The following is a 16,060-nucleotide window of genomic DNA, read 5'->3' as shown; positions in this document are numbered from 1 at the left end:
CATCTGGTGACCCTTAGAAAATCTAATGATGACCCATGTTTGGGTCCTGACCCATAAGTTGGGAAACCCTGCATTATAGTCACTTTACTAAGCAGGTCAGCTCTATGCATCTCGTGGGCCAGACCCTGTGGTACATTTAGGACTAAATTAAGACTTGCTTCTCCCATTGGAGGTTCCAGGACTAGCTGCTCCAAGAAGCAGTCATTAAAGGTGTCTAGAAATTTTATCTCTGCAACACATACTGAGGTGAAATATTCGTAGTCAATATAGGGATAGCTGAAATCCCCATTTGACTGGGTTTTATGGTTTCTCTAACCTCTGTAAGGTGTTTCAGAATCGGTATCACCGTCCTGGTCAGCTGGTTGGCAGTATGTTCCTACTGCCCTGCTTGTATTATTCGGACATAGACTTTCTATCCACAGAGTCTCTGCAGTATAGTTTAAGTCATTTAATATTTGTACTATACTTGACTATGTTTTCTGTCCACCAAGTTCCTGTGATGCCTGTTACATCTCTATCCTCATTTTTTGCATTTGTATAGAAACACTTATAAATGTTATCACTAGTTAGTGCTCCGGCTTCCTGGGATACAACTGAATGGGACTCCTTCAGTAGATTGTTTCTCTTCAACCCCAACCTGTCCTTTAACAACTTCTATCCTCTCCTTCTTATGTTGAGGAGCCCTAAGGGATGACTCTCTCTGAACCATGTGCTCCTCTGCACCTCAGCTTTCTGCCAGCCCTTAGATTAAAAACTCCTCTATGAGATTTCCCATCGCACATGCCAGCAGCCCCTTCCATTTCGGGCCAGAAGGCCTTTGTTTATGCCCAGAACAAGCACAGCATGAAGCAGCAGCCGTGCACGACTCCCACCTTCCCTGACACTTTCCAGAGAAAGAGACCGTTTTGGAGGGAGAGGTGGACGAGCTGACTTTTGTGTTCAGGTTCGGCACATTAACACATGGTTTAAATCGTGATGGGAACTTTCTGAGTCACTGTAGGGGCTCGTCTGCATACTCGGCTCAGTCTAATTCTTGACCTTCCCCCCCACCCCTCCACTCTCTGATTTGCTCACCTTGATCATCTTTTTCTGATTTGTCCTCCTTGCTTACTGTTTTTGGTTCTCTGTGCCTTAAATATTGAGTCTGTTCTGGTCTGGCTCTGGTCTGAAGAAGTGGGTCTGTCCCACGAAAGCTCACCTAATAAACCATTTTGCTAGTCTTTAAAGTGCTACTTGACTGCCTTTTGTTTTGCTAAGGGGAGAGGGTATAAGATAAAGCTTAGGAAAAGAGCAGCAGGGGTTAAGACAACGCAGAGCTTGGTCAGTGAGCTGGAACCTGAAGAAGAGGGCAGGCCCTGGTTCCCCTAACAGTCACCGGGGGAGCAGCACTATCAGGGCAATGAGGGAGAAGATGGCCCCTCCCTCATGGTTCCTTCTTTCCCTTGCTAATGTGCAGAGAGTGGGATGCCAGCTCCCTCACTGCAGCCCTTTCCTGCTGCCAAATTCCTGGCTGCACCCTCACCTTGCCAGCTGCTTCTCAGCTGGCTCCCTTATTCGGGGTGACTTAGGCCACCTAATTCCCCTTACCTGTTGCCTATCTTGTTAACTGGTCCCCTCTCATCCTCACTGACCCCTTCTAGGCTAGCATGGGGTGAGCACCCCATCACACCAGGCATAACCAGCCCCTAGAAGAATATAGAGGGGAACGTGGGGAAGAGCCCTGCTGACTACATTCTAAGTATTTGCAACTAGCACAGAACAGCTTACACGGAAGTTATTTTCAGAGACAGTAAGCCCCACTTTACGCGTCTTCAGGTTACAGGAAACTCACTTTAACACGAGTTTCACATGACTTGAAGACGCGTGGCTGTCAGCATACCTAGCTTCCCACAGGAGCAGGCAGCGAGGCAGGCTGAGCTTCTTCTCCTGGCCTTCCCAGAGTGGGGCGGGCAGCTAGCTGAGTGAAACCCTTCTCCCTACCTTCCCAGGGCAGAGCTGCTGTCAGCTTGACAGCACTGACACTCTGGGAAGGGGGTTTTAGCCAGTCCGGCTACCCTCAGTGGCAGGCAGGTAGGCAAGCTAAAAGCCTTCCTGAAATTCGTGGAACACAGACCTCGTGTGTCCTGAGGGACTACTGTATTTAAGAAGAAAGCAAGGTTGCTGGACACCCCCCAGTGGAATACAACTAGGGACCAACACTTGAACAACTCTCTGTGCATGACAGCAGGTTCCCCTTGGACATGCAGTGTGAGGCAGGGGAACGTGGGGGATATTTACTGCTCCGTTTGCTGTGAACTGCAGCTTCACACAGACAAGCCCCAAACATGCCTGAGAAAGTGTGTGGGATGCAATGACAACAGAAGAGTGGATGGAAATAGCCTTTATGATGCATTCGATGGCTTTGCTGCAAAGTCAACCTCATCCCGACAGCCTTATGGATATTTGTATTGATTGCCAAAATATTCACCACAGACGAGCTGCAAAAAGACCTTACCAGTGATCTCCTGGCATTAACTAGGCCACGCTCAGGTAGTCATTCAAAGCAGTTAGGATCCAACATATCTACATACACAACTAAGAACAATGAACCCATACGGACAGCAGCCTTTTCAAGGTAAAAACACGTGCATGCCCTCTCTCCTGTGCTTGGAGCACTGCCCAGTAACAACCACTTTACAAGACAAGATTTAGTTACTATCATTGGGTTAGGGTTGTGAACTGCAGAGGTACTCCTGGCTCAAAACACGCGGCAAAGATTTGTAAACAGGGCATCCTGAAATCTAGATTCTTCATCTGGCTTTTGTAAGCTAGAAAGCAAGAGTTACACAAACAGCGAGCAATAATAACTGGCTTGTATTAAGTAACATACAGGCCAACATAACATTCTCCTAAACAGCTAATTGTCAGAGGAAGACTTATGTCAGAGATAGCCTAGAAAGAACATCAGCTGATCTGTAAGAAAAATCAATTAGGAACCCATTTATGCAATCAAGTGTCGACATCACAAATTAGATCTAATTACATTCTACCACGGCTCACACGCTACAGTATTATTTTTGGCAGAATGAACTAACATATCGTCCAAGGATTAATCCCCTCCCTACATCATAAAGAGTATCATTCTACTGTTTATAATGACATGATTCCCAGTGGTACTTCTAACAGAATTACAATGCGCCTTGTGTGCGCAAGGGGGGCTGTCAAAAGATTTGTCTCCGCTCATGACACAAAGGCTGCAATTCAGTCCCCAAGCACCACACCACAGTTATTGGAAATCAGTTTTCCAGGACATGGATAGACAAGCATTTTTTTTTTTTTTTTTTTTTTTTTTTAAATCCTCAGTTCCAGACACCCTTCCAGCCTGCCACACAATGCAGATTAACCATAAATGAAGACATGCTGCATGTTGAACAGTGAAGACAGAAGTGGAGCAGTAATGGAGATCTGGCTCCATATTCATCCCAAATTATAACAGAGATACAGCCGTGTTAGTCTATATTCCATAAACAAAAAGGCAGTCCAGTAGCACTTGAAAGACTAACAAAATAATTTATTAGGTGGTGAGCTTTCATGGGAGAGACCCATGAAGAAGTGGGTCTCTCCCATGAAAGCTCACCACCTAATAAATTATTTTGTTAGTCTTTCAAGTGCTACTCATCCGAAATTATGTTACAGTAGATTGTGTATATTCTGGTCTCCGTACCCTCCCCTGCTAAGTGAGGAATATGACACAATAGGAGATTTATGTACTGAATTTTCTAGTGTAAGGTCTATTTTCTGATTCTGAAGGTGAATAGGCCTTGCAAGTCCATTCTGATGTGCCCTGCATGGCTACTCTGCCCAAGAAAGGTGGTTGACATCTCATTCAGGGAGTATCATACAGAAGGAATCATTGAGCAATCTACAGCCAGCAATTTTTTATTATCTCAGCTTCTCACCCGACCCCAGGGAACCGTGTTTACCTTTGCTACTCTCGCAATGACTGTCAAAATAAATTAGTCTCTGAGTTAAATACCAGCAGTAACTCCCAGAAGGCTGATTGAAAGACAGCTACAAAATAAGAGCTCCTCTGTCCCAGTCACTATTGGGAGTGCACCCAGCTACTGGGTCCCAGGTGCTTCCAAGTCAACTGGGGCTGGCCAGTTTGAGCAGTGTTCTAGCTCTGGCTCTGTAAGGGCTCCCCCAGGTCCAGTCCGCCATATCTGAGTCCTTCCTTGGCACATGGAAATCTCCACTGAAGCCACTGCAGACCCTGAACCTAGTCCCTCAGATCACCCTCCCTCTTACTTTCATAGCTATGACCCATGAAATTTCCACCTGAGTTGTGGGCACACTTATTTCTAGTTTACCCCCCTCAGGGAAACCAGGAACAGAAGCTTACCAAAGGGGTTTCTTAATCGGTCAGTTTACTCTGAAAAAGCACTAGAGTTACAGCTCTTTGGAAAATAACAAAATTCCTGAGCTGCACCCATCTGCCTGAACCTGATCTCATCCCATGAGTCCGAGGTCTTGTCAGCATTTCAGACTAAACCTAATACCAGCTGCCTTCTCTGTTTCTAGACACAACTTCTTGCAGGTGGCAATGAATGGCCACCCTTTTAAATATTGTCTCTCTGCCCCCCAACCTCCCTTTCTGCTATGTGTTCAGCTGGAAAGCCTGTCTCCTCACCCTCTATGGCCATGGCAGTCCCTCACGCTAGCTGTTAGCCACATGTGTCTATTTGTCTGGTTGAGTGTAGCTAGTTGACTTAAACAATAAATATAGTTTCAGAATATTGTGGCTTGTTCACTAAAGTGGCTACTACTTCAGAACTGGTTGGACACCCCAGCTCCAGGGGTTTCTGTGTAGAGAATCCTTTGTTCTCAAACCTTAAATTATTTCCAAGTCCTAATCAAAGGGTCTGAGGCAGCAAACATACAAGAAAGTGAATGGCTGAAATGTGTATCTGAAGAATTAGCAGGCAATTCCACAAATTAGTGATTCCACGGGTCACGACCAATACCCAAAATAGAGAGAATCCATGCTCTATGCGAGAGACACTGAAAACGCACTATTTATTTGCACTTACCCTGTACATGGAGAGGTCAATACGGAGTGAATTGTGCAGCTGGTCCAGCAGTTTAACAAACCTTTCTTTCTGTTGGGGGGAAAAAAAATACATGACCTCAAGCTCCATCACAGAAAATTATATCTGATCAAAACTCCCAGTAACGAGAGTGCTGCCTGAGAACTTGTGCTGGATCACAGAAGAGTGGGGAAAAATATATATATAGATTTAGTCTCTTGTACAAAATTGGAGGGAAGACAATATTTGTATCAGATCTCTGACTTTACTGTTACATCAAGTTCAGGAGTAATTTCAACACAGCACTAGAAGGGTAAGGAAATTCCCCTTCATTGCTTAAAGCAGACACATGTCATTCCAGTGCAGAGAGAATACAAGATCACAAATTAATTGAAATTGATGTCCGAACTCCAGTTATTGAGCTGCATGACTGCACATACATAAGGATCACATTTAAAACAAAAACTTATTGTCAGACTAGTTCCAATCAGTGGTACAGGTCCTCGCTCTGGTAATTTAGACTTTCCTTTTATTTTCTCATGCCAAAACAAAAAACTGTCAACCTTTCCTTTAATTTGTAACATTTTCAAAACAAAAGGTCAATTCAAAACATTGGTTTTCAGATTTATTTTTTTAATCAAAACAATCCTTGAAGGTCAACCCAAAAACTGAAATGCATCAGTGCCAGAAGAATATTTTTAAAAATCTGTGTCCAGTTTCAATCTCTGCTTTACTTGGGGCTTCACCTCAGGCTAGAAACCATCTTCCCTCAGTCACACATACTGTCTCCCGTTGCAGCGATGACCCATCGCATGCCCATTCTCACAACCTTAAGAAGCCCATGCTTTACTTCTATTAAAGGGAAAACAATGAATGGGAAGGCTGCCTTAACTAACCACTAGAGCTCCCCCCACAGAAGAGTAGAACCTTAGATACACAAGCAACAAGCACAGCAGCTGTTTGTTGGAGACAGACTTTTACAGAAGCTGGTAACAGTCTGAAACCATCCCATCTCAAGGTGCATGTTACCTTCGGTATCCAACACAGTCTTCAGTACAATTTACCAATGTTTACATCATTTATACTCTGGTGCTACTGCAGCACAGAGTGGCGGTAGAACAATGCACTATACTGATTAGCAGTTAGCATGGATGAAAAAAACCATATCAACTGTGACAATTCTTCCCACTCCACCATCCATGGGTACAACGTTCCTTAACCAGAAACTGTGATTGATTCTCCTTAACATCGGTGAAAGCCATTAGCAAATCAAGCAAGTAAAACTGTAACGGTAGCATAGTAGAAAAGTTCATGCTGAAACATACCCCAAAATTTGAGGCTGCAAAGCGGTCAGAAGCAGACACATTTGTGGACGCAGTGGTGTGTGCGTAGTAAGCATTGATATTGGCCAGTAAGGTGCTCATAACAGCTGGCACTCCTGGACACATGTACTTGGAGGAGAGACATGCAAAGTGCCTGGAGCAGAAGACACAAAGATGCTTTATAGTTTACAAGCAACAAGCAGCCCTGCGGCACCTTAGAGGCTAACTAATTTATTTTTGTGGTTTTGTGGTTTACAAGGTTATTTCTGGCCCTCAGGCGACAGCAGATCTCGAGAGGCGTTTTCAGCTATTTCAACTCCACTAACATTGGAAAACTGCGTAAAATACCACATCCATGAGGACTGTAGCTGTGATCCAGAACTTCCCCTTTGTGACAAGTCCCTGTTATCCAAAAGTTGGCTTTTCTGCAAAGATACCAACTGGTAGCAGCAAAGTAAATGCTTTGCGGATGGCCCGGGAAGCATGACATAAAGGCCTCTCAATGTAGCAATTTACTGGTAAATCCCATCCTGAGATTACTCCTTTGTTCCTGGTGCTACAGTGATCTGGGGGACAGTGCCTGATGCAGGGAGACCTGCAAACCACCCTGCTCCTTCCAGTAGTCAGTGACTTACTACGTGACAATTGCAGCAGGAACTGTATCCCAGTATTTTTGTGCTGTACAGACACTTTTGATTCTTTAGGGCTAACCCTGTCATCTGGGAGGAAGTATGTTGTCTCATTTGCATTTTATCACATAATTGCTCTCATTAAAGTGTAAGGAAATCTCTTACAGGAAATCTTAAAATTATTCCACCAGCATTTGATCTTGAGGAGTGATTAACGTAAACAAGCAAAGACCAGCTGGCATAAATAAGGGAAAACAGCATTTAAAAAAGGGCTAATATTATAAGCCATGAAACAAAAGAAGAGCATCTATGCCTAAGAAATTCATTAGATCTTTGGCTACAAATTCAAAAGAGATTCTTTTAAAGGTGAAATAGATCAGTCGGTAACTCCCTACGGCAATACACAGTCGTTAGTTTTCATTTTACCACCCAAGTAAATTGACAGGGCTTTACAGGAAAATATTCAAGAATCAATGTTTCAGGTAAATATGTGCCACTGCATTAAACAGAGTTGGTGGATGTCCTGCTGGCCTACTGAGAGTTCAGCCACTCAACTACTAACGTATAAAACTCTAGACTGACAGATTTCATAATCTTGCATGTTTCTACCTACGACTTTCACAGATATAGTTATGGAAGAAAGGACGTCCTCAAACTACTGTATTCTTCTGAAAAACTGAAAAGCCCAATTCCTTGCAGAAAGATGCTCTCAGGGTTTGTGAAGAGATACACTTTTTACAAGTTCTTAGAGGGGCAGAGTAGGTTCTCATGGTGATCCATAAACACTGGAGGTGCAAGGAACATCTGGGTGCTGGCTAGTTCAGCTGTAATTTCTGTAATTCCTTTGCACTTATGCTATGATGGGTCAACAGGCGGAAAACGAAGGTATCTACCTGCAGTTCTCTCTATGGCATACATTCAGTTTTGGAGCTTCAGAGTGCCCCAAAACTGAAACTTCAAAGGTAAGTTTCTTTAGCTAATCTGCCTCATTGTATATTTCACTAAAAGAAGTGAAGCCAATGCAACAGAATTGGTGGTCTGCGGGAAGAAGCAGAGGCTCATTAGGAACCCAAGTCAGCGCTTCATGTTTAAGAAAGGCCCCAAGGTAGCCAAGAACTGTACTAGCCTAGTGTCAAACACAGCAAATCAGGTAATTTTCTTGGTCAAATCCTCCAATTTGGAAACAGATTCTTCTAGTTCTTGATATAAGATTCTTTGATCTCCATGAAAGAGCTCTGGTTTTAAATTTGGGTCACAAAATACTGTTCTCCCTCTTCCCCACCAGACATTTTTGTTGAGGGATAGGAATGGTACATTTTAGGTAACTCAGTAGCGAATTAATGGAGGACGCAAAGTCTTACAAGAGCAGTGGTTTACCTCTGGAAAGCAAATTCATGCTTACTTACAACAAAAGCACTGGATATGGCTGCTCAGACTTGAAATTCAAGGGGCAGAATTATCAGGCATTCTGGATCTCCCAAGTCCCTCAAACCTGAGCTGTCTTCACCCACTGATATCTAGCCTTGAGGAAGCTAACAACTAGAGCCCTGCGTGAACATAAGCAGGTATCTGCAGATGCAGAAATCTGTGGACAGACATCAGTTATCGGCTGCTCTGCTGCATTCTATTCCCAAGAGACACAAGCCAACGGAGGGGAGCATGGTTCCATCACTCCCAGGAACCAGAGACCTGTGCAGACAGCTCTTCCTAGCTGTGTGACTGTCCTGCCCCCCGCAGAGCATCTCCCAGCTGGGGTCGTACAGTCCTTCTGGGAGCAGTATAGCTGCACAACCTGGAAGAATTCTTGGCATGGGTTGCTGGCTCCCAGACATGATGGGACCACGCTCCTCTCCACTGGCCACAGTCTCTCTTGGGAGCAGTGCCCTTTCGAGTAGTGGACAGTAATGTCTATCAGTGGATAGCAGCATCTACAGATAGATATTTGTATCTGCGCAGGACTCCACTGACCCAGAGCATGACAGCCCATTCCTACTCACTACCACCCTAACAGACAGTGGTCAGCACAGCCAGACAGAAGAGTGCACACCTGCCAGCTATCCTAAACATAATGAATAACCAACATACTTAGTAACAGAGAGGAAGCCGTGCTAGTCTATACACTATCAAAACAAAAAGCAGTCAAGTAGCACTTTAAAGACTAGCAAAATGGTTTATTAGGTGAGCTTTCGTGGGACAGACCCACTTCTTCAGACCTTGGCTCTTTCATGGAGATCAAAGAATCTTATATCAAGAACTAGAAGAATCTGTTTTCAAGTTGGAAGATTTGACACCTTGGTCTGAACCCTCTGTCCCACGAAAGCTCACCTAATAAACCATTTTGCTAGTCTTTAAAGTGCTACTTGACTGCTTTTTGTATCAACATACTTACATCTCTCCTCTTTGGGAGTACCTAAGTTAACCACAGCAAGTGATCAGTATAAGGAACAGATGGAGAGTAACTTACGTCATAGCTTGGTATATTGTTTCTATGCCGTAACGCATTGCAAATTCATCCACTATCTCTTGGGCTGTCTCATCAAAATACACCTTCCAGGCATCATCTCCTTTGGCGTCAGGAATCTTCACTACCCCATTCCCTTGGATATCTGTGAGATGGTGGAAGAGGTTCTGAAAAACAAAAACAAAAACAAAATTAAACCCAGTCTGCCGGAAGCCTGTGAGGCTGAGACAACGTGACTGGCTTACGAGGACCCTGGAGCACCTGAAACACACCTCTCCTGTTTTTTATTTGCTTTCTTCCCCCAACCAGCCCCGCCTTTTCGAGAGTTGTATTTTCCTCCTCAGTGTCTGTGGCAGGATTCCCAAATGCATCCCTACAGTTTCACCCACCTGCATAAACAATTTGCTCCGCCTCCAGAAACAGAGCTTTTGCTCAAACTTAGGCCGACAAAGGATGACACAGAACCTGCATAAAGTGGAGCAGACTGGTAACACAAGAATGAGGCCTGCAGCTACACGTCCTCATCCCCCGGGCTACACCTCAGCACTGATGGCAAATGCAAGCTGGGTGTTCAAATAACGTCAAAGTTATGTACAGGTTTGGATAGGTCTTTTGTGTGATCCTATAAAAAACTAAACCAATGAAATAGGTGGAACATCACAAAGGTTTGGTCACGAACTACTCTCACATGAATCATACGGGTGCAGACTGCCCATAGGAGAACTGACTAGCAGAACAGTGCAGAAAGGGGCTTAATGCTTTTTTCAGCTCCTCCAACACATTATGAACCACTCACAATGATCCCTGTGGTCAGACATGCTCGGAATGCACAGTAAGTCAGTTGTTTCACCATGTTTCTACAGCTTCCAGAACCATTCTGGCAAAACAACTTCACTACCCAGACAAGCCTTTGTCCTCCAATGATTCATGCTAGTAACAAACACACAAAGAACAAGCTATTGCACTGCACAGACAAGATGCAGAACAAAGCCCTCCAAGGTTTAACTCTCAACATCACCTTTGTAAATTAATTAGATTGCAAGGCTCCTGGGAGCAAAAGCAGCTCTCTCCTGAGTGGAGCAAATCATGCAACTCTTACCCCGGGGGAATCCCCACGGTCTGCAATGAAAGCTTTCTTCAAGCATGGACTTTGTAAAAGATTCAAAATCAGTATTCTCTTGCTTCTGTGAAATCTCAGACTGATTGGTCTCCTGAAACCCGAAAGGCTCAGAAGCAGAGATAAAAATAATTTAAAATGGACAAACTGTTTAAACTAATGGAGCCGTCCTTTCCCAGGCATTCTTTGCTTGTAAGCCAGTCTGTATGATCATTACAATTGTTGTAAAAAGGGAAGTTTCTAATGATATCCCCACAGCACAGGGGCTGAGAAACGAACCAGCTATGCATCTTTATTCATTCCAACTTTCAGCCCTACTGATTTACACCAGAAAGGCTTTCATCCACTGCTGCTGTATTCAGCATACATTCCATTCAGCACATCTCTCAGTGTTCCTCCAGCTTGCGTTGTATACTGGCACTTCAGCCGCCGGGACATTTGCCTCCTTGGTGTATAATCCAAAAAGATGAAAGTCTTGTGACCTAATTAGGAGCCACAGGACTTTTGCTTTAACCTGTGATTTCACCTGATCTCATAGTTTAGCTACAAACTATCTTGATTTGTAACATCTTCATTTGGTCCACGACAGAGAATCATTGGATAAAAGGAAGGGAAAAACGATCTTTTCAAGCAACATTCCTGCAAAGGACAGGAGTGGAATGGCTCTGCCTATTAAGAAGGGACACCTCCTCAGACAATGAAAGAAGCAGAGCTGTGACTGAACTAAAAGCCCAGGACCTAACCCTAACACGTGCAGGGTGGCCCACTGAGTTGAACCGACATCTCTTAACTTTAGTCTTCCACCTCCCAGTGGTACCTGGCCCATACAGCCCACCTCAAAAGAGGCCAAGGGTTGAACAGCCCATGACAGTGTCCCCTAGTGGTCGCTTGCACAAAAGTAGTGCACCAGTGTGGGGAAAATTAATACTTCCAACACCTACACTCTCCCTGTTCAGCTATGAAATGGAGGGGCTTCAGAGCCAAGAGCTCTAACCTAAAATAGTTCAGAAGACAATTAAGAACTTATTCACAACCCACCGAAGGGAAGACATTCCACCTTGTACATGGGCAAAGCTTTTGTCACCACATCTTAACATGCTGACAAGAGCTTTGAGTTACAGCTGGATAGATTACAGCCTTGATATCAACCAGGCACCCAATGAACCCAACATTCCCAAGCTAAGGGGTAGGAAAGAGAATGCGCATTTGCCACCACTTCTCACCTTCGGCTTACTTACCTCATGAAGGCACGTGTACTGAATGTGATATGGAGCGACCTTCTCCTCCCCTTTTATTTCCACATTGATTTGCAAGCGGATAGCACCAGACACAGCAGATTTATCTGTTCTTTTCTCTGGAAAGGAAATAAGCAGCAAGTTAAACATTTTTCTTTGCACAGGAAATAGACCTGGCAGGGGCAGCACAACAGTGCAGTGAAAGAAAAACACATGTGGAAGTCAAGACTGACTCTGAAGCAACCTATGACTTTTCAGTATCATTTTCAATGCGTTAGTGTAAATTTAGCCAAATAAACACGAGTGCTGTGACATACTGGCAGCGTTTCACACAGAGTTAGGGCAACCACATCATCTATCCAACATGCGCAATTCAACACTATTTTAAAAAAATGAAAATGCAGTCCTCCAGCTTCACTTGCACAGCATAGTCACTCAACTGCCATGAGGTGCATAGGACCAGAAAAGCCACAGAACACGCTGAAAAGGTCATTTTGAGGGTGAGCAAATCTGAGCATGGATTTAGCAACCCTGAAGTTAAGGGATTCAGGGTTAAAGTTTCAGAAGCAATTTTGTGATTTAGGGTTCTGCAGCCCATTTTCAAGGTTGATTTAGCTGTACAGATATCTACTGCACTGCCATGTAAGTAGAGTGCCCTCGAGTGCTGTACACCAACTGCCCACATGAGCCTACGGATGCACACTCAAGGTTCCCTTGTCTCTCAGGCACACTCAGATACTGCTGTTAGATAGGCCTTCAATCTCATTGACTTAGGAGCCAAAGTCACTTCTGAAGGGAACTAAGGCCCTCTGAATCACTTACCCTCATTTCACTTGCATTAAGAGCACAGCTCAATCCATTTCCCCCAATCACATGCTGAAGCCCTTAAAATAACAGTCTGGACCCTGAAACACCTCCATAGTACCTTGTGGCATTCTATACCTTGGCCTGCCAAGCAGACTCTGTGGTAATTTTGTGTTGGGAACTACCATAATCCTGGCCAGTTTATTTCTACTTGTTTCACATGTGAGAGTTGGAATCTAGTCTCTCAGGGTAACAGGATAATTACACTAAGCCTCTGCTCAACCACGCCACACAGAGTCAGGCTACCAAAGGTTAGGCTCCATGAGACCCTGCGTGACCCTTTTTGGGGATACATGAGGCATCTGGGGTGAATTGCTACCACCTTCTTGCAGCAGGAGAAGCTCTCTGCAGACACCAACTGCTGACAACACAGGATGCTCCACTCAGGTTCCTAGAGCCCTCTCTTTCCTTCTGCAGGGTAAGAACTCACACACCACTCTTTGCTACGCAGGGGAGCCCAGTCCCTTATTTTCTGGGTGCCCGAAACACACACCAACCCACTGCCCCTGTGGAAGCAGTGCCTCCCAGGTCACTGTTTGCCCCTCAGTTCAGCATTCTCCTTGGCAAAGACAATTAGATGTGTCCATAGCAAACCAAACTGAAGTTTACTTAACAGAGTTTGAAACATTAACAGGTGTGTTGTGAACAAGACAGGAGAAGTCATTCTCCCGCTCTACTCTGCGCTGGTTAGGCCTCAGCTGGAGTACTGTGTCCAGTTCTGGACACTGCAGTTCAAGGAAGATGTGGAGAAATTAGAGAGGGTCCAGAAAAGAGCGACAAGAGTGATTAAAGGTCTCAAGAACGTGACCTATGAAGAGAGGCTGAAACAATTGGGCTTGTTTAGTTTAGAAAAGAGAAAATTGAGGGGGGACATGATAACGGTTTTCAGGTATCTAAAAGGGTGTCATAAGGTGGAGGGAGAAAACTTGTTCTTTTTGGCCGCTGAGGATAGAGGAAGAGGTAATGGACTTAAACTGCAGCAAGGGAGGTTGGGCATTAGGAAAAAGTTCCTAACTGTCAGGGTGGTCAAACAGCAGAATAAGTTACCAAGGGAGGTCATGGAATCTCCATCTCTGAAGATCTTTAAGAACAGGTTAGACAGATGTCTATCAGGGATGGTTTTGACAGTATTTGGTCCTGCCACGAGGGCAGGGGGCTGGACTCGATGGCTTCTCAAGGTCCCTTCCAGTCCTAGTGTTCTATGATTCTATGAAACAGATTTAAATAAATGCAAGTATGAAGGTTTGGGAATCTGAGGTTACAAGAAAAAGAAAAAGAAAGACAACACAGTCTATTGCCCTCACTTATTAGCAGTGACTTTCCTGTCTAATAAGGTATTTCTCACCCAGAGGTGAGTCCACAGAGTGCGAGTGCAGTTCAGAAAGCTGGGATCCACCTTTCATGAGTCATCCCACTGGAATGGGTAACATCTCCTGCTCTTTCTTTATCGCTTATACAGTTACAGACCGTCAGTCACCCCAGGGAGTCCCCTCTTCAGATACTATTCAGATCTTTTGTTTCTTTTGTCCTTGTAAATCCTCAGGCCTGTATCTGATCCAGGCACACAGGGCCGGCTCCAAAGATGTTCACTGTTCTAAGCATTGATTGACTTAAAACGGGGCTTCACCTCAGCTGACAAGATTCACTTCAACTGTTTTGAAGCCCAAGAGCTCCATGTCACAGAATGCTAAAATTATCCCCTATGCAAACATGATTCAATAGCTATGACAATCAGCTAGTCTGTAGCTGTCAGCAGAGACCCCATGCGATCCTCGTTTGAGAAGACAGTCAGAGAGAGGGGTAATACGTCTGCCTTGCTGTGGTGGGGCATGTCTCTGGACCATACGCTAACTACAAATCAACAGGGCAGGATAATTTGGCCATTGCCAAAAAAAAAAATCACCAAAACATCATTCTGGGGTGTAGTAGCAGGCGTATTGCAAGAAAGAAATGAGAAGTAATTCTTCTGCACTGAATAGGCAGCGAACAGTGCATCCAGTTCTGGGTGCCACATTTCAGGACAGATGTAGACAAATTGGAGATGGTCCATAGAAGACCAAAAACATAATAAAAGGTCTAAAAAACATGACCTATGAGAGAAGATTGAAAATAGTGGGTGTGTTTGTGGAGGAAGGGGTATAACCATTTTCAAGTATGCGAATATTGATAAAAGGAGGAGGGAAAAATTGTTCTCCTTGGCCCCTGAGGACAGGACAAGCAGCAATGGGCTTAAACACTGCAAGGGAGGTTTAGGCTGAACATTAGAAACAACTCCCCATCTGTCAGGGTGGTTAAACACTGGAATAAATTGCCTAGGGTGGTTGTGGAATCTCCATCATTGGAGATTTTTAAGAGAAGGTTAGACAAACACCTGTCAGGGATGATCTAGATAATGCTTAATCCATGTCTCAGCTATTACCTACATCAGCGAGATTTGCATTGCTCAAGGGTGTGGGGAAAAAGCACCAGCATAAATGGTAGCATGCACAGTGCTATGTAGGTAAAGAGAGCTGCTCCTGTCAGCACAACTACTGTCACTCACTGGGGCTGGTTTCATGTGAACGGGAGAGCACTCTCCCATCAGCACAAAGCAGCCACTCAAACAATCTTAGAGTGGCACGGCTGCATTGGTATCTAGTGTAAACATGGCCTTTGTCCTGCCTTGAGTGCAGGGGACTGGACGTGTGAAGGTCTCTTCCAGTCCTACAATTCTACACTGCCATATTAAAGATAAGAACCACTGCTTGCTCCTCAGTTTGACGCACAAAAAATATGGCCAACTGTGCTATTGACATCCTAACACAGCAGGGGAAAGACTGGACGCTCCTGGTCAACACCACGTACAACTCTCTGGACAACACACTCACAATAAAAAGATCTTCAAAGAAATCTTCAATCTTGTCACTGAAAATGTCTTCTCCCTTAAATAACTTTGCAACACAACATGCTTCACTACGACAGGAGTCAACAATACAATGCTGTTCTAAAAAAAAGCATATGCGATTTTGGGTTGCATTCAGAGAAGCACCACATGCAAATCACGGAAAATGACTGCTCCATTACGTGCTGGTTAGGCTTCTGCTGGAGTACTGTGGCCAGTTTTGGTCACCAATGTATAGGCAGGATGCAGAGAAACTGGAAAGGATCCAGAGGCAAGTAACAGGGATGGTCAAAGGGATGGAGCACAAACCACAGAAGCAAACGCTGAAGGAACCAGGTATGTTTAGTTTGGAAAAGAGGAGAGTTAAGGGATGGGGTGGGAAAACATGACAGCTATCTTCAACAACTGAAAGGCTCCCATAAGAAAGATGGAGAAAACTTGTTCTCTCTTCTCATGGAGCAGGACAAGTTGTAATGCGTTCAAAC

General features: G+C 44.5%; 1 protein-coding gene across 6 annotated transcripts in view; it reads right to left on the bottom strand.

Annotated features, from left to right (window-relative positions):
• Window positions 1–16,060, bottom strand: part of UNC13B (unc-13 homolog B) — a 343,577-nt gene that overhangs the window by 78,610 nt on the left and 248,907 nt on the right. For all 6 annotated transcript variants that reach the window (XM_074995889.1, XM_074995890.1, XM_074995892.1 and 3 more), the window contains 4 exons: window positions 11,834–11,949; window positions 9,482–9,645; window positions 6,392–6,542; window positions 5,070–5,138 (listed from right to left, as the gene is read on the bottom strand). In XM_074995889.1, coding sequence (XP_074851990.1) covers window positions 5,070–5,138; window positions 6,392–6,542; window positions 9,482–9,645; window positions 11,834–11,949 — 500 coding nt within the window. The remainder of the gene's footprint in view (window positions 1–5,069; window positions 5,139–6,391; window positions 6,543–9,481; window positions 9,646–11,833; window positions 11,950–16,060) is intronic.

This window comes from Carettochelys insculpta, chromosome 5, assembly GCF_033958435.1.
Source record: "Carettochelys insculpta isolate YL-2023 chromosome 5, ASM3395843v1, whole genome shotgun sequence".
NCBI lineage: Eukaryota > Metazoa > Chordata > Testudines > Carettochelyidae > Carettochelys > Carettochelys insculpta.
Note: the sequence above shows the minus strand (reverse complement) of the source record. Positions and strands in the feature narration are given on the sequence as shown.